Source organism: Procambarus clarkii, chromosome 33 (genome assembly GCF_040958095.1).
Source record: "Procambarus clarkii isolate CNS0578487 chromosome 33, FALCON_Pclarkii_2.0, whole genome shotgun sequence".
NCBI classification, from domain to species: Eukaryota; Metazoa; Arthropoda; class Malacostraca; order Decapoda; family Cambaridae; genus Procambarus; species Procambarus clarkii.
In genome coordinates, this window is record NC_091182.1 from 21,478,570 (window position 1) to 21,498,027 (window position 19,458).

Here is a 19,458-nt window from a genome sequence, read left to right on the forward strand (position 1 = left end):
GTTTATCTTCTAAATTACGAAACACTTCATTAACAAGAGTTTAAATATTTGATATTTAGTTAGTTAACAGTATCTACTAAAACCACAATATGCTTGTTTTTTACAGTTATAATGCAAAAATTAATAATAATTATATAATAATTGATCAGGTATTTGTCCGCAGGTGATTCTAGCGGTTGCATGCAGCTGCTCAGCACAGCTGGTGCTGCCCTATGGGGCTCCCTGGGTACTGCCCTCAGCCAAGCTGGAGGGAGATGCCAAGTCTGTTAAAATCAATAAAGATTAAAAACCCTATTAAAGATGGATTTTATAAATTAAGCGTCTCTGTGTGGGATAAAATGAAGGTCTTTATTATGTCTTTTGAGTCACATTTAATGTGTCGCTAGTGTGAAGTGAATGCACAACACGGCGTGGAAAGGAAGAAGGAGGGAAGGGGGAAGAGAGAGAGTGTGAGGTGTCTTTGAGGAAGTTAGTGGTCTGTGCTCGGCTGTATATACTCTCCTACACTGGTTTGTGAGTCAAGTTCTGGACTCTCCCTTCCAGTCACTAGCTCTCACCTTTTATTAATCTTGAAATAATGCATTGGAATAATGTAAGCTAAGTCCCCTGTCAGCTTATTCCATGTGCTACCTAATCGAACACTAAAGCTAAGTCCGAGCTTAATTCACGTTCTACCTACTTGAACACTAAATCTAAGTCCACTGTCAGCTTAATCCACTTGTAATAACCTGATCTGCTGAACATCTCCTCTTCTTACTCCACTCAATACCCAAGGTTAACACTGCTTGCAGATCACTTTGACTTTCAGTGAACTATCAGCTAATGTTGACCCTGACGGCCCGAAGGATCCGTAAGTTGCGCTGACTTGGGCAGGCTTTGTAGGCTGCCAAGGCATTTCTCTTCTCTTCGATGACAGGTGTCATCTGTTCCGAGTGAGCCTCGAACCAGTCTGCCGATCTGCTGGTTTTCTTGCCAAAGGTGGAAATGGCAGCGTTGAATACAACGTCTCTGAAGTACTCCTATCTTTTACAGGCGGTGGCACCACTGGGCTAGGGAGAGCTTCTTCGAGCACATGTGCAAAATCTTCCACCTTGTCCTGGTTGCGGGTCTTGGTGGTGTCTTTGCGAGGTCTGCCCTCCTTTTTCGAGTGATGATTCTCTTTGTTTGCATCTTGACCCTGCTACATACCAGGGAGTGATCGGTGTCACAGACAGCACTCTGATAGTTACGCGTAATCTTGATGTAGGATAGACTTACACGCCTGGTAAGAATCAGGTCAAGCTGGTGCCAGTGCTTGGATCTGGGATGTCTCCAAGAGACTCGGTGTTGAGGCTTTGTGCCGAAGAACGTATTCGTGACACAGAGACCATGAAGGTAGTAGAGTTCTAGCAGACGTTGCCCGTTCTTATTCATCCTCCCTATGCCGAACTGACCCAGACAAGTGGGCCAAAAGTTGTGATAGGCACCCACTTTGGCGTTGAAGTCGCTGAGGATTCTCCTTTGCAGGGATTCTCGCTATGACTCTGCTGAGATCATCGTAGAATTTTTCCTTTGCCTCTGCTGGAGAAGTCAGGATTGGTGCATATGCACTAATTACATTGAATGGTACTGTTTGGGAGTGCAGTTTTGAGACAGAATTCGTTCGGTTTCCCCGTTGGTGGCATAATGTGTCCCAACAGTGCATTCCTGACGGCAAATCCCACACCATGCTCTCTGGTCTCATCTGGAGGTTTTCCTTGCCAGAAGGCCCTCTCTCTCACAGATCCTGATCCTGGAAGCCTGGTCTCTTGGAGAGCAACAATATCCATCTGCAGTTTGCTCTGCTCCCTATTGGTGACTGCTGTTTTTCGGACGTCGTTGATTTCTTGCAGGTCGTCAGAGAAACCTGGTGTCAGTGTCCTGACGTTCCATGTGCCCAGCTTTAGGGCAGTTGATATTTTCTTTTTAGGTTTGGTATTGCCTGGTGCAAAGTTGTCGGGCTGCTTGTCGGTTTTCACCCTAAACCCCACGCACCCAGTAAGGGTAACGGACTGTGGCGAGGCAACACCTTATTGGGTGGGGTTTGTCCAGCTTGAAGCGGGCAGTAGCTGCCCAGTGGGGTGCGATGACCCCTCCCACCGTCGGAAGCAACCCCTGGCGTCACACTCTTCGCCAATTAAGCAGAAGACTTAAAACCGGTAAACTGTCGCTCCCCGTGTTGGTTCAACGCTGTGAGGCGAAGCTGGAGTGTCCTCTCCAGGGCGCAAAGCCTTGGTAGGTAGATATGGAGGAGAAGCTGTTACCCATGCAGCAAGTCCCCCCTATCCACGTTGATGAAATTATCCAATGGAAAGGCAAATGCCAATACACATGGTTCCAGCACTGTCGCAAGAGCTGCCAGAACGAGGTCGAAGTCAACAACGAACTGCCTTAGGGGCTCCAACTCCGGATTTTTCCTCGAGGTTGACTCCTGAAGCCTTTCCCAAAAAAGGGGTTTGGCCGCAAAGCAGCTGAGGTTTAAAATCAGGGTTTTCCTTCCTCTAAATGGGCGGCCTTCCCAGGCTATTGAGTCCCATCTACCCGAAGCAGCTGGTTTTAAGGTGCCAGAGTCACGCCCTCGCCCCTTCTCCTGTCGGTAAAGGCAGTTCCGCCGGACTTAAAGACTAAGCCACCCATGCAGGCCAGGAGTTGGACTTGGTTATCAGAGGCTATTTGAGACGCATACTGTATAGGAGCTTTTTATAGGTCATGGGAGCTCGTCCCCCATTACCACTCTTGGTTATGACAACCCCTTGGAACCACAATTAAATATGATACATGATATTATATATGTTTATTACATTTCATATATGTGTTAGATATTGCATTTTCCAACCCATCCTCCTGTTTTGATAGACGTTTTGTTACTAAGTACGCCATCGTACATATATTGACGCAAAATGCAATTAGATAGCAGTATTTGGTACTATTCACTTTAAAGAGTCTGTAAAAAAATGCTAAATACCATACTTAAATATTCCTAGGCCTAGTATAGCACATACATGTAATATATTAACCCTCATATCGCGCCTATAGGCCCCAGGAAGGCTAGGTTAGTTTATGTTGTCTTTGCAACATAAATACAAAACCTCTTGCGGGTTTGTCCAAACTCATTAGTACTGATTTCGACTATCTAATTTCCTTTTACTTTAATATATGTACGATGGTGCTCATCCACACTATAAGCACTTACTAAACAAGATGGGGTTGGCTTATCACATAATACAGTGACTAATTTAACACAAATACAAATTATATTTGCAATTTTTTTCATCTTCTCGAGAATCAAAATTGAATTAGGGACAAGATCTTTTTAAAATTTGGAGATAATTTGATCTCAAATGTTCAAAAAAATGCGTAAAAACACAATATTGCCACGAATCTTAAGTTTACATACTGTAGGCGTATAGGAGTCCACACACGTATATGTTCCCACTTCCCTGCACTCCACTGGATGGGTGACTGATGCACATATGAAAACTGTATGTGCTAGTTCACAAAGAAAGTATATTCCTTTATTTGAAGAACATTGGGGTCGAGTTCCTGAACCCACATGACTGAAGAATGACTAACATATCCGTAACCGCGCACAGGATGTGGTTTATTAGTGTTAATTGTTCTACAATAAACAATATAGGGAGCAACAGGAAACACAGAGCAATAAAGATTCGGTGTGTATCAAATTATTGTTTACTGGAGGCGGCACTGGCTTGGAACTCCCCCTGAACAAAATCAACGAGACCTCAGCTACTCACCAGAGTCTTCATGTCTGCCTCGGAAATTATTATCCTCCTGCCTGCCTGCCGGGGATAACGTCCATCTTTATATACTCTAGGGGCGTATGACGTGTGTGGGCCCACGTGTTGTGTGGAGCCTCGCCCCTCTCACCATTTCGACCTCGAGCAGCGCCCCCCACCAGGATGTGTTCCCAATAGGCACAATATCCAACTTGGATCAACGTTGAATTAACGCTGATAACAGCGATTCAAAGTCGATCCAAAGCCACTTCTGGCCATTTTGACCATTGGGTTTAATCCGTTGGGGTAGGGGCCCTGACAACTGTTTGGACAGCCTTCGGGATTCGTAGTCCTGAGGTTCCGTGTTTGGTCCCTGGTGGAGGCGGAAACAAATTGGCATAGTTTCTTTCACCCTAATGCCTCTGTTCACCTAGCAGTAAATAGGCACCTGTGAGTTGAACAGCTACTACGAGCTGCTTCCTAGGGGTGTGTAACAAAAAGGAGGCCTGGTGGAGGACCTGTCCGCGGGGACGCGAAGCCCCGAAATCGTCTCAAGATAACCTCAAGATGGGTCGGTGCAGTGTCGGGGACAACAATGCGATAACGAAGAAGAGTCTGAATGACAAAGATCTCAGAACACTTACATTTTATGTGGGAATAAACTGTCACTGGAAATTTTCTGAAAGTTGTGTGGGAACTACTGGTTATGTCATGTATTATATCATTTTGTTAATTAAATTTCCCGCTTCTACATCAACGTCTAAATTACATTTTCATCGCATTGATTACATAAAACTACTTACCCCCTTATTCATGCATTCTAATTTTACTCTTGGTTCTTTCTAGTGTTATAACTAGTTTTCAAAGTAATCCACTATAAAAAAAAACATCTATTCCAGTTAAGAAGAACACGATCAAACAAAGAAAAGTTATGCTGTGTGGTACTCTGTGGTATGATGCAAAGTGAACTTAGCACACTTCAAAGTGGGTCTGAGATATGGCTACTGAAGTTTAACTCAGTCAAATGCAAAGTCATAGGAAAATAGAGGAAGGAGACTCATACAGCAAGTCAGAATGAAGGAGTTAGAGACACACATTAACAAAAATAACGTCAGCGGTATTTGCCAAACTAACCAAAGTTCGAAAAACCTAGGGGAATCTGGACAAAGAAACCTTTCCAGTACTAGAGTTTATAATTGAATAATTTGGGCACGCAACAATCCTTGTTTCTGAACTTATGGCACCTGAACTACAAGGAAAGACTGGCACAGCTGCACGAGAAATGTTCTAAGGAAAAATCAGTGATCAAACTGAGGTACAAATGAATGTGGCATAGATGGAAACTAGAGACTCAAATGAGCTTCAGAGATGTCAAAATAACTTCTTCGGTGTAATGTTAAATAAGCTGAATGAGTTGGTTAAAGAAGGGCTTAAAGCTAACTTAATTCTCAATTTTATATTTAATAATATAATAAAAAAACACAGTAATTATATTCAGCTGTTAATGGTTTTAAATGTAGGGCATAGAGGTGAGATTCAAAATATCAGGCACATCTAGCCGTTCTAAATGTCTACTGGCACACTAGTACACAAGGACAAATAATTATACACGTTCAGACAGGAAAAAAACACACATATATAATTTATATACAAATGTGCATACCCTATCCTCGCAATGTGAGAAATCCTAGCAGCTTAATTTTCTTTTTCTTTTTTGTAAATACTAAATATTTCTTAATTGACTTTAATATGATAATTTTTTATCTGATTAATTTTCTTAGTTAGTTCTTAGTAATGAGTTAGTTAATTAAGCAAGTAAATAATTAAGTAAGTAAGTGAGTGGACTGTATGCACTGATTCAGCTGCCTGAATTTATCTCACATAATTGGGGGGACAATTTGCAGCTTAAACCACTTTGAGATGGCTTCTTCATAAACCACAAATTGTTTACCTAATAAATATAAATTACAAATCATACCACATATGGTGGTCTAATCTACTATTATTATAGCAATAATTATTATAATTTCTAATACTGTCTACAGTATTGTACAAAAAGGGGCATAGCTGTTCCTGTTGATGGGGCCTGCTAAGGCTGTGTAATTGTAGCATCAAAGTTGGGTGTGGCCCTGTGCCTCTGAGTGCCACGTAATGGCGGCTGTCTGGAGGCCTACAAAGCTTGGTGTACAGCTAGATAATAATCTTATATGGAGGGCCAACAGTCTGCTCAGCTTCCTGTAACTCCAAATCACAATTACCTGCCGAGTTTAAAGAATTAATAATGTTTCCCTAAACATATAAGTGCGGGTATGACATGGAATATGAGTGTGTTGAGCTGAGTAAACGTACTTGGTTGTGGGGTTTTCTCATGCATTATAACCGCCTAGCTATTTATGAATAACTATGACCAAAATTAAACAAAAATACTTGGTAAGACGGATACTGGTGTTGCTGTGGTTGTTGAGAGACTGTTTTGCTGGTTGCTCTGTTGTTGACAATCTATGGGTGTCTAACGAGTTAAATCAGCTCATATGGAGAGCCACTCTACAGCATGTCTAGATGCTGTGTGACAACGCTCCGGGGGGAGATGAGCGTTGAGATGAACTCAAATGTTTGGTGGTTCTATTTATGTTCAAGGAATAGAGTATTAAGCTATATTCCCAGCATGGAAAATTATATTCAGTCATAGTGAACACTTTTTTATTAAATTTAAACACTAGACTGCTGTATGAAAGATTATGAAAAATGTAAATACGTGACATCGATGATGTCACAGAATCACCCATTCTCTTTTCTTTAAGGAGATACTCATGCTATTATGTGTGTTGGTTTTCCGACATAATTCCGGGGGGGGGGGGGGGAAGAACTTGGGTCGAAGTCCCAGTAAGGACTGCGATCACTTTATTCTTCTCCTTCAGAATTATAGTGCTGCTTTAATTTGAGTTTACATTGTTGTGCTGCAGTCTTTTGGGGACACATGTCCCGTTCTGGCGTTTCGGGATGCGGGAAGTCGTTGAACGTCTTTTTCCTGCCAGTTCTAAAGGAACTAATTTCTCTAATGTTTTGAGAGTAGTGTTGCCTTGGCATTTTACTTTCACTATTCTCAAGATGCCCTGGCTGTCTGGATGAACAGAGACTATTTGGCCTATAGGCCATTTTGCGCGTGGTCCATCACTATCCACCGGAACTATGTCACCAGGGTTCAAGTTAATTCTGTTGTAGGGGTTGTTTGCCCCATAATGATACTCCCTTAGAGCAGTAAGGTATTCTTGAGTCCATACGTCATTCCACCGACCTATCACCCCTGATAGATGTTTGAAACGTTGAACCAAATCACTCTCTCGGATATATGAAGGATCCTCTGGTTCCTCGTCCGTAAGGAACACAAGGGTGCTGAGAGGTCTCCCATACATCAGATGAGCTGGACTTAATGGTTCACACTGCAAAACATCATCAGAGAGGTAGGCAAGTGGTCGGTTATTAACTCGTGCTTCTATCTCTATGGCTACGGTTTGGAGCTCCAGTAGGTCAATCTTTTGGTGGTGTAGGGTTTTCAGTAGAGAATGTTTCACCGTACCAATCATGCGTTCAAAGAAGCCTCCTTGCCATGGTTCTCTGGGAGGTATGAATTTCCAGTGGCACTGCCGTTGATTTAGAGCCGTGCGAACCTTTAGGTGTGTCCAGATTTTCCTCAGACATGAGTCTCCTGCCACTAAGTATGACCCATTGTCTAAGATCATTAACTTAGGACAGGATCTATGCAAAGCAAACCTGCGGAAAGCCTGTAAGAATGCTTCGGCACCCATATCAGGAGTCACTTCTAGATGGACTGCCCTTGTTGTGGCACAAGTAAAAAGACAGATATATAGGCCTTTACTGATTTTTTGTCCTTGGTGCCTGTTAGTGTTAGTGCTCCTGTGAAATCTACTCCTGTAGTCTCAAAGGGGCAATTATGTACAACTCGTTCCTTTGGAAGTGGAGGAGGGCCTGGATATGGACACACTCTGGCATCGTATCTCCGGCAAATAACACAGGATTTAATTATTGATTTTACTGTCTGCCTACCTTGGGGTAGCCAGTACTGTTGTCTTAAGTCTGTGAGAGTATCTAATACCCCACCATGCAGAGTGCTGTATTTGTGTATGTGTAACACAATTAGTTTGCTTACTATGTGGTGACGAGGAAGCAATTTTGAATTTTTTGCTTCCAGATCTATGTCAGCATGTTGTAAGCGACCTCCGCATCTGATTATGTTATAATTGTCGGTGTCTAACCAGAGACCCAGATCACTTTGTAACTTCTTCGAAACATTGTTAAATTCTGTCCCGAATGTGTCTGTCTGAGCTCTTTTGATCCAGTACCTTAGGGCACTAGGGAATTTATGCTTGATTCCTATTTTCTTTAGAAAATCAAACACTACTTGGGTGACACCTATTAGTTTGTTCAGTTCAGAGTACTGAGTAGGATCAATTACCAAAGTCCGAGGTAGTTCTGGGTTCTCAGTGGGAACAGTGACATTGGTCACAATGACTTGTGGCTTTTGTTTAGGCCACTGGTCGCTGATTAGCCACTGAGGTCCATTGAACCACATCTCTGCCTCTGTTAATTGTCGTAAAGTCAGGCCTCGGGAGAGATAGTCAGCTGGACTCTCTTTGGTGGGTACATATTTCAGTTTATACCCTGCTGACAACTCTCGTATTTCCTTAATGCGGTTACTCACGTAAGGATTCTTACTATTATTGTTTTTAACCCACTGTAGCACTGCCTCATTATCTGACCATACCACTGTTTCTTCATATTGGATTTTGCTTAAGGCCTTGATCAGATAATGAGCCAATCTTACACCTAGCAGTAAGGCTGTTATTTTTTTTTTTTTGAGATATATACAAGAGTTGTTACATTCTTGTACAGCCACTAGTACGCATAGCGTTTCGGGCAGGTCCCTGGAATACGATCCCCTGCCACGAAGAATTGTTTTTTCATCCAAGTACACATTTTTCTGTTGCGTTAAACAGAGGCTACAGTTAAGGAATTGCACCCAGTAAATCCTCCCCGGCCAGGATACGAACCCATGACATAGCGCTCACGGAACGCCAGGCGAGTGTCTTACCACTACACCACGGAGACTGTAGATTCCAGTTGTGGCAGTGATCTTTTCTTTAAAGGTGCCACTCTGGCCTTTGATGTGAGCAAATTGGCTTGCCAATTTGAGACCAGGTAAGCTACTGTATCGTAAGCCTTTCCTGAGGCATCACAAAATACATGTAGCTTAATTTGTTCTTTTTCATTTACTACTGTATTCCGAGGGAACTTGACAGACTCTAGGATACTTAAGTCTTTCACTAACCCTTGCCATTTTTCTTGTAAGGTAGGTGTTAGAAGATCATCCCAGCCTATCTTTTGTTGCCAACATTCCTGCATTATCAACATTCCATTAATTAAGATTGGACTTAATAGTCCTAATGGGTTGAAGGGTTTGCAGACTTGTGAGAGTAATTTTCTCATTGTTAAGTTAGTGGTATCTGGCTCCACCGACTTGATTGTCAACTGATCTGTTGTCGTATTCCATTCGACGCCTAGTACTTTTGTCCTCTCGAGTACCTGGTAGTCGGGAAATTCAGTTGCGATCAGTTGATTTAATTTGGCATTGTTGGAGATCCAAGGATGGAGAGGCATATTTGTTCCCATTAATTCTCAATTGGCCTCGTGGTATATGTTCAACAGTTTATTCTCACTGCTGGTTGTTCCTTGAAAATTATCCACACACAAGTTATTGCTAATTTCTGTTTTGTTTGGGATATTGGACTTCTTCAAGTGCGTATCTAAGGTAGCTTGAAGCAGAAACAGTGAAGAAGTGGCCCCAAATAAAACAGACGCAAACCTGTAAGGGATTAATTCACTGTTTGGATTGTTAGGATCCTTGATCTATAGGAAATTTGTGTAGTTCTGGTCATCTTCTTGGAGACCTACCCTAAGGAAAGCTTTGCTGATGTCAGCCGTATATGCGTAATTCCCAATACAGAACTTTAACAGCACATCGTATAGCCTTTGTGTCAGGCTAGGGCCAGTTTGAAGGCAGTTTTTTCACGAAACACTACTCTGTCTTGTCTTAGCGCTGCAATTAAATACTATCCATAGTGGGGTAGTAGAATTTTTCAGTACAGGGTGGTGTGGCAGGTAGTGTCCTTCCTTTGGGTTATCATTAGTGACAACTTCGATAAATTTGCCATCGAGTTGCTTTTGTATTACATCATGGTACAACTTCAAGTTCTCAGGTTGTCTTTGTAAGTGCAACACCTGTGATCTTAATTGGTTTTGTGCCATAAAACGGTTGACAGGTAGCTGAGGGTGATTCAGCTTCCATGGTAACCTGACCCAGTATTGATTATCTCTGTAGATAACTGAGTCCAGATATTGTTTGTAAGTCCAGTCGTCATCTGGGCTAGATTGTTCAGGGACAATGCCGAGAGTTGCCAGGTCCCATAGCTTATGAACAGGGGGATCAAGCTCATCCTCGGACATGTCTCTGAATTGCAGTGGAGACTGTTCTTCTAGTCATGCAACCATTACTGGGTTGGCATGTTGGTGGTCTACAGGTGCGGGTTGCTTCAGTCGTAATACTGGGCCTGTTGGCAAATAGCCACCTTCAGATGGTAACAAGTTCATACTGTCATGTGGGGGTGGGTGGTCCGGGGCTCTGCTAACACTTAACTGCTAGGGGCTCAAAAGGCCCAAATACTCAGCCCCTCCGACTCCCTGGATTGACCGGAGTCTCCTTGGTCACACAAGAGAGGACCAACAATGCCCACCTCCGCAGGTCTTTGCTTCCACCACAAAAGGGGTGCCACTGATTCACCCTGGAAGCCCTTCAGTCGAACACGGGGAAATTGCTGTTGACAATTCCGGCCTAGACCCGTGGGGGAGTGAAGGAAGACTCAGGCTTACTTTATAACCATAACCTCCCTGAGTCTTGCCTGCCAGACAAAAAAGGTTGCAGGAACTCCTTTCCCGCCTGTCTTCTCTATCTTCTTCTTAGCAAGGTCGCCAGCTGGGTTATTATATCTGCGCCCCAGCAACGCAGTTCAGTGGGTGTATTATATATTGTTAGTAGCCAGAAATGTATGCTCATAGAGAAATATCATAAATGGAGGCACGCTCAAACACAGTGATAAAATGTGTGAATTTACTGATGCAAATTACATGAACACACACACAATTACAAGGAGTACATGAATATGGAAATATGGATAATGAGTCTGGAGATCGTCAGCCTCTTCTTCCACGACCTCCAACACTCCTTCAACTGGGCAGAAAGACAGGAGTCTCACACTCTCACAGGAGGGCCTCTTCACCACGTCGGCGCCTCTTCTTCACTGTCCTGCCATCCATACACACTGTCCTCTCTGACAGTCCTGGACACAAGCTGCCTTGCAGCCTATTCTACTATTAAAGTAATAAAGTCTTGCTGCCACATACACAAGTAAATATTGTGGCCTAACTAGCCTACTCATACAAGGGGTAATGGGAGGGAAAATGATCTACCTTACATTCCTGGCTCACGACGCCTGTCCCTCGATGGTGTGAGGTTCCCACGCTTCCTTGGGTCGATCCTTGACGATCCAGGACGTTCCACAGGTCCTCAGGTGTCGTGAAGCCTTCGCGTCGTCGCCGTTCCAATCCCTGAGATTCAGCTGCCCCAATCCTGGTTCATCGATGGGCGCTGAGCTAATCACTATTTTTTCCCCACACTCGCCTCTCCCATAAGGCGTTGCTCCTTGTCCTAGGCACGGTGTCGTCCTTCCAAGATTCTCAGTGGATGTGACCCCAGTCACAGCTAGGCCTGCCCGCCGCACCTTCCAGACCTCAACGTCCAGCCAGCGGCGCCGCCCAGCGTCGTCGCCGACTATTTTCCAAGTTTGGCACTTCTCTGCTCAATGAACTTGGTTCCTCTTTTGCTTCCCAGAAGCGCAGGGTCTCCAATAACTATGGTGGGCTGCGATGGCTAGTTCAATCCACTGAATAAGGCTTGCAGAGCCTCCAATCCTTGAGAGCAGACCGAGGCGCGTCCTGTCGCTTCCAAGGTCAGATCAACTCTGACGTTGGCGCCGCCCGGGGCACTCGGTGACGTCATGGCGGGCCCTGATTTGTCGCCCGCGACCTACGTCGGCCAATCCGCGATCGGCTAATGTCCCTTCCAAAAGGTCATATCTGCCGTAGGGGATACTGTTTCATTTTATAACAGGGCGCCAATTTTCCTTTATTTACAACTTATAATATAACTTCCTTCCCTTAACTGGCAGCCGGTCTGGTCGCCACATATATCATTAGACTCCCTGAACCTCAGAGAATCAGTAGGGAGAGCTGATATGACTCTTTAAGCCGGCAAACGAAAGAAATAGGAGAGGGCACCGTAACATACCCCTCCCCTTAAAATAAGAGTCATATCGGAAGAGCAGCACTCAAGAGGGCAATCTATACTCTTGCTCCCTCCGTTCCTGAAGTGTCACTCCTCCAGTTGGTGACGTGGCTCATACCACCTTGCCAGTCACTTGCCTCATTGTATCTCCACCTCGCATAGGAACGGGTGTGATGGGTGTTCCCTGAACACCTACTAGAAATCCTCTCTCCGTGGCCACGAGTGTACTCCCACGGCTCGTTACCACTGTAAGATTCAGTGCATGCAGCGCCTCCACCGCGTCGTGCACTCCGAGATAGTCTTGCATTTCCACTGCGTCCTACAGGTACTCCATGTTTCCTCTCATGATCTCCTCTTCGCCAATCTTCTCTCTTCTCGGTTCCTCTTCTCCCATAGGTGCGTTGTCTCCTCACAGTGGCACTTGTAACCTGTACTCCATCCAGCAGCTTCCTCTCTTCCACACTAGGCTTTTGCGATGGCCCAATGCCCCTCTGGTTAGGCTGGCGCCTACCCTGGGTGTACCTATTCCCTGCTTTCTTCGTATTGCCTTTCCTATACCACTCGCTCCTTCGTTCCCGATGAACATCTTCACTCCTCCATGAGATTCTCTTCCCTGCAGACGTCTTCTTCGGTTCGTGGTTGGGCTCATCCACCTCCCTGTGGCTCATCTCACCACGGTGGTTCATCTTGCACCTACCACTATTCATCTGGCCGGCATAGGGTGCACTGCGTCGTGGCTCCTCCACTCTGCCCCTCACTGCCGCTCGCTCATCCACTGAGCTTACTTTATTCACGTTTCTGTATTGAGGGAGTGCGGTCTGCAGCCTCTTCACCGCCCCAGGCGTTTGTACAGCTGCTCCTCGCCACTCCTCCACACGCATCATCAGGCTTAATCGAGGTCCCCGTCGGGGTTTTCCACAACCTCCGACGACCTCTCTGCACTCTCGCCCTCGTTGTCGTCGTCTCTGGCGACGTTTTCCCTGTCGAAGTCGGCTTCCTCACTATTATTTGGAGCGACTGATACCTCACCTGTCAGGGTTGTACCGCTGCTTGAAACATAGGCACTCCTGGCCCAATCAGGTTGTATCCTGCCTCCTCCGAGGTCATTACCCAGCACCATCTGTACATGCTCTAGGGGTAACTTAGGGGCTACAGCTACTATAGCATTCTCGACTCCGCAGTCGGCAATCAGCTGTACTTCGTGAAGTGGCAACCTGTATTCCTCCCCCACACTGCGTATCCTCACCACTCCCACAGGTGAATCATTGAATTCCTTGGGGAGAATACTCCTGGTTACCATACTTATGTCAGCACCCATATCTCGAAGAACGGCCACCTCCGCTGGATCTGACTTTGCAAACTTCACGTTGGCCTCGAAAACGAAGGGATGTTCACCCAACTTCATTTCCCAACCATTCACGTTGGGTCCACTATAATATGGGTGTGAACAAACACTCTCTCCTCTTCCAACATTAGTCCTACATTCCTTTGGTGCGCCTCACACTCGCGGGCATAATGTCCTCTCACGCCACAGTTGTAGCATCGGCTGCCTCCCCTGGGCGGCCACTCGCTAGTCACTCTGGCGGTACCACTTGCGGACGTCCCCTGGGTCCTCCTTGGACTCCCTGTCGTCGTATCCGGGACTGCAGCACTTGCTCCCGAGTTAGGTCCACTGCTCACAGCTTGGGGCTTCCTCCCCGCGTCTCTTGAGCTCTTGAACCGCGTTACTTCATCGGGCACACTACTCTTGGGAGAGTCCCCACCCGTCCTCGCTCCTCCTGAACTCCTAAAGTTCCCTCCCGACCTGGGGTAAGGCGAGTGTCTGGGCGGCCCCTCCCTCCTGATATGTAGTGCCTTCACCAGCATGTCGGCTCGGTCCGCTGCAGCCTTCAGGTCCTTAATACCTGCTTCTATTACCCTTACTCGCAACTCAGGATGGAGCACTGACATGAACTTCTCCATCACTATCAGTCGTTTGATATCATCCACCGACTCCGCTTCCCTCCGCCTTCAACCATCGTAGGAATTTCCGTTCCATATCCCTGGCGGCCTCGGCGTAAGTCTTTCCCGACGCTCTTGTACACTCTCTGAACCGCTTCCGGTACATCTCCGGAGTCAGCCGGAATGAGTGGAGCACCGCATTCTTAATCGCGTCGTAACTAGTACACTCCTCTAGGTCCAGCATGTTATAGGCTTCCCGGGCCTCACCATTCAACCTGCCCTGGACCAGAGCAGCCCAATCATCTTCTGGCCACTCCTTCAGAGTTGCTATCCGTTCAAGGTGTTCGAAGAACGCCTCAGCTTCTTGTGGTTCGAACGTAGGTAAGTCACGTTCCCTTACCTTGAGGTCATCCCGCCGTGCAGGTAGTGAGGGCAGACCACGCTCAACGCGACGCAATTCGACTTCTTTCTTTGCCTTTATCTCCTCCAGTCGCAGTTGTCTCTCTCCTTCTTCCCGCTGCAGCCGAGCTTCTCTCTCACGCTCTTCTCGCTGCAGCTGTGCTTCTCGCTCACGCTCCTCTCGCTGCAGCCGTGCCCCTCGCTCACGCTCCTCTCGCTGCATTTGCGCTTCTCTCTCCTCTCTTTGCAGCTGGGCTTCCAGTTGCATCTTCATTATTTCCAGTTGCAGGCTCCTCTTACTACAGCTGGACCTTCCACTGCTCCCATGTTTCACTGTGAATTCTCTCCACACTGGTAGGCGCTTGGGGTGGCTCTAGTCGGGACGGTTCACCTTGCGACGGCTCTCCTCGGGACGGCTCCTCTTGAGATGGCTCCTCTCCCGTCGCCTCCTCTCGAGCTGTGAGCTGTGCCATGATCTCTATCCTTCGCTCCGCTACCTTAGTCGGCCTCAACCTGATCCCAAAGTGGTTTGCCACTTGTTGGAGCTGGGCCTTGGTACACTCCTCCAAAATTCTCTTGTCCCTTGTGTCAATAAATTTCTTTACTTTGTCCTCCTCCATCTCTATATCATTGAGCATACACGACAGCACAGACAAGTTAGTAGGCACTAATTTCACCGTTTCAGTCCCTTAGCCGGTTGAGTAACAGTACTACTGAATTCACTGGCCACACTGTATTAGTACCCTGGCAACACTTGTCTTGAAATTTGGGCCACACTGTAGCTTGATCCACGCTTCCTGGCGAAGTTCCCAGTTCTTGGCTACTGGGGTTCGAATCCTGGCAAGGTCGCCAGTTCACTGTCACGTGGGGGTGGGTGGTCCGGGGCTCTGCTAACACTTAACTGCTAGGGGCTCAAAAGGCCCAAATACTCAGCCCCTCCGACTCCCTGGATTGACCGGAGTCTCCTTGGTCACACAAGAGAGGACCAACAATGCCCACCTCCGCAGGTCTTTGCTTCCACCACAAAAGGGGTGCCACTGATTCACCCTGGAAGCCCTTCAGTCGAACTCGGGGAAATTGCTGTTGACAATTCCGGCCTAGACCCGTGGGGGAGTGAAGGAAGACTCAGGCTTACTTTATAACCATAACCTCCCTGAGTCTTGCCTGCCAGACAAAAAAAGGTTGCAGGAACTCCTTTCCCCGCCTGTCTTCTCTATCTTCTTCTTAGCAAGGTCGCCAGCTGGGTTATTATATCTGCGCCCCAGCAACGCAGTTCAGTGGGTGTATTATATATTGTTAGTAGCCAGAAATGTATGCTCATAGAGAAATATCATAAATGGAGGCACGCTCAAACACAGTGATAAAATGTGTGAATTTACTGATGCAAATTACATGAACACACACACAATTACAAGGAGTACATGAATATGGAAATATGGATAATGAGTCTGGAGATCGTCAGCCTCTTCTTCCACGACCTCCAACACTCCTTCAACTGGGCAGAAAGACAGGAGTCTCACACTCTCACAGGAGGGCCTCTTCACCACGTCGGCGCCTCTTCTTCACTGTCCTGCCATCCATACACACTGTCCTCTCTGACAGTCCTGGACACAAGCTGCCTTGCAGCCTATTCTACTATTAAAGTAATAAAGTCTTGCTGCCACATACACAAGTAAATATTGTGGCCTAACTAGCCTACTCATACAAGGGGTAATGGGAGGGAAAATGATCTACCTTACATTCCTGGCTCACGACGCCTGTCCCTCGATGGTGTGAGGTTCCCACGCTTCCTTGGGTCGATCCTTGACGATCCAGGACGTTCCACAGGTCCTCAGGTGTCGTGAAGCCTTCGCGTCGTCGCCGTTCCAATCACCTGAGATTCAGCTGCCCCAATCCTGGTTCATCAATGGGCGCTGAGCTAATCACTATTTTTTCCCCACACTCGCCTCTCCCACAAGGCGTTGCTCCTTGTCCTAGGCACGGTGTCGTCCTTCCAAGATTCTCAGTGGATGTGACCCCAGTCACAGCTAGGCCTGCCCGCCGCACCTTCCAGACCTCAACGTCCAGCCAGCGGCGCCACCCAGCGTCGTCGCCAACTATTTTCCAAGTTTGGCACTTCTCTGGTCAATGAACTTGGTTCCTCTTTTGCTTCCCAGAAGCGCAGGGTCTCCAATAACTATGGTGGGCTGCGATGGCTAGTTCAATCCACTGAATAAGGCTTGCAGAGCCTCCAATCCTTGAGAGCAGACCGAGGCGCGTCCTGTCGCTTCCAAGGTCAGATCAACTCTGACGTTGGCGCCGCCCGGGGCACTCGGTGACGTCATGGCGGGCCCTGATTTGTCGCCCGCGACCTACGTCGGCCAATCCGCGATCGGCTAATGTCCCTTCCAAAAGGTCATATCTGCCATAGGGGATACTGTTTCATTTTATAACAGGGCGCCAATTTTCCTTTATTTACAACTTATAATATAATTTCCTTCCCTTAACCGGCAGCCGGTCTTGTCGCCACATATATCATTAGACTCCCTGAACCTCAGAGAATCAGTAGGGAGAGCTGATATGACTCTTTAAGCCAGCAAACGAAAGAAATAGGAGAGGGCACCGTAACAATACCTTGTTTTTCTTCCTTTCCTTTGATAAACTTATGGTAGACATCTGATCCCATAAGGATTCCAATATTGGAAAGGTTGACTGATGTGATTTTATCAGCCAATTGGATTCCCTTTTCTTTCAGGAATTTGGCTGTTGTCCCTAGACCATATACATACAGGTCTGTTGGAAATCTATCTACTACCAGAGCCTGTATCGTTCGGACATATCCTCCTAAACGTACTTTAGGTAGTACTACCTTGAAGACTTTAGGTTGTACTAGCTCCTGAGTTAGTCAGGAATCCAGCTATGTCTATTCGTGTCTCTCATACAGGTTTGAGTTTCAGGGCATCTACCAACTCCTTTGGTATAAAAATCATTTGGGATCCTTGGTCAAATAATCCACGTACGGTAGCTTTGGACTCTCCATTTTTAATGATCAATTGAGCAGTGGGTAGAGCTGATTTATGATCAGACCTTGTTGAGAAGACACTTATGTCAGGTAACACAGTACAAAGCTGTACTGAAGTGGGAGTTCCTTCCTCCTCCTGTGGTTTGGGAGACTTTGTACTTGAGTTCCCACACAGTGCTGTATGGTGTTGACCTTTATGGCACCTATTGCAGGTGCGTACTTGAGTTGTACAGGTGTCGGGATTATGTACCCTTATACACTTTGTACATTTATGTAACTCCTTGAATCGTTTTATGCATGTAGCATGATCGGGGTAAGCTTTGCAATGGCATATGGAATGTGGTTGTTCACAGAACACACATGGTTTCCAGACATTAACAGCATCTTGGGGAGTCACCGGTTTGGGTAACACATTAACTGTAGGTTTGGAGGGACCAACTGCATATGTGCCTACACTGCCTTGTTTCCACTTTGGGGAGGGGGAAGTTGTTTTAGATTTGTTTGGAGTACTGTTTGTACTCTGTTGTTTACTATTAGTGGTAAACGAAGGTTTAGATGTCACTTTTCCATCTGGGTTATCTCTTTGACTTTCTATTATGGAATGCAAACCTTTTACTGTCAGAGAAGATTTGTTATATAAGACAACAACTTATCCAGTACGTCACTGGGTAATTTGCGTTTCATATGGACTTGGATTATCCAGTCGGATTCGTCCAAGTTGAACCTTGTTCTTAAGTGCCTTGAGCAAGGACTCAAGCTCCAATCTAAAAGCTTGGAGTGAGTCAGCTGTACTATCTGGAGGGTTAATATCCAACAGCTTCTGGGTTAGAAGTCTGATAGTCCTTTCTGGCTTAACATAATTATCCTTAAGGAGCTGTACGGCATTGTCATAACCGTCATCAGTAAAGTTCAGATTACAGACCACCTGTAATGCTTCATCCTTTAAGACACCTTGCAAATATATAAATTTTGTTGTCTTTGCTACATTGGCATAAGAATCCACAGAATCGACAAATTTGTTCCAGAAGTTGTCCCAACTCTCGTCCTCTGTACCAAAAAAAGTTGGGAGACTGAGTGATGGTAATTTGACTTCTGGTTGTGTCTGGTTTTGGGAAGCTGTGGCTGCAATAATTGTATTGGCCTTATGTATGGTTATTAAATTGTCAAAGTGTTGTAACTTTGTATGCATTGCATCTTCGTAATCTGCATTTTCTTGTATTACATCCGTCCATTGAATATTGATATTGGTGGTTGCGAGGATATCCTGATATTTCAGTATCTGTAAAAGCACATGTTGATATTTGGTCTGTGCAACCTTATAATGGCCTTCCAATTTTACATAATTAACTGGAGTTTGATTACTTAAATCCTGACATTTTTTGATCTGTCGGGTTAAGTGGCCCTTCATACCAGTGAGGGTCGCTTTTACATTTTTGGCAGTAGACATAATGGCTGTATTTGCTAGCTGAGTTGCAGATGTACTAATACTAAGCCTTGAGTTAGTAGAGCCACTAGTTTCCGTACTAGAGCTGTTTATCTTTTAAAAAAATGCACTATATAATCATACACACTATAATTTGAGTGGTAAGCCTGCATCAATGCTGGAATTTCCTCGAATTAGCCCTTCATTATCACTCTTGGTTGGTACAGAGACATAGATTAACACTCAAAGGTGAAATGATTATAGTTAAATTATTACTACAGTTAAGGTATTATTATGTAGATAACACAACTCGGGTTGTCATGAGTACTGCATAAAAATATGTGCTTGCTAGGTTGTAATATATGTTCAACTCTAGACAAGTGTAAAATTCTTACCCTTACACCAGGTTAGCACAATAAATTAAACTAGGTTGCTGTACAACACCAGCCTAAAATGTCATGCCCTACCCTTGTGCAAGAATTAGTTGTAAATAATGTGGCATGTAGTAATTGTTACAGTAATG

General features: G+C 45.6%; 2 protein-coding genes across 2 annotated transcripts; both read right to left on the reverse strand.

The window, feature by feature from the left end:
* Nucleotides 1–6,688: 6,688 nt before the first annotated feature.
* On the reverse strand, nucleotides 6,689–7,561 carry LOC138370740 (uncharacterized). The gene has a single exon (XM_069335339.1). The coding sequence runs from the start codon at nucleotides 7,559–7,561 to the stop codon at nucleotides 6,689–6,691; it is 873 nt and encodes a 290-aa protein (XP_069191440.1).
* A 9,865-nt stretch (nucleotides 7,562–17,426) lies between these two features.
* On the reverse strand, nucleotides 17,427–18,959 carry LOC138370741 (uncharacterized). Its single transcript, XM_069335341.1, has 2 exons — nucleotides 18,305–18,959; nucleotides 17,427–18,127 (listed from the first exon to the last, which is right to left on the reverse strand). Exons 1-2 carry the CDS (start codon nucleotides 18,957–18,959, stop codon nucleotides 17,427–17,429), a joined length of 1,356 nt encoding a protein of 451 aa, XP_069191442.1.
* Nucleotides 18,960–19,458: the final 499 nt, after the last annotated feature.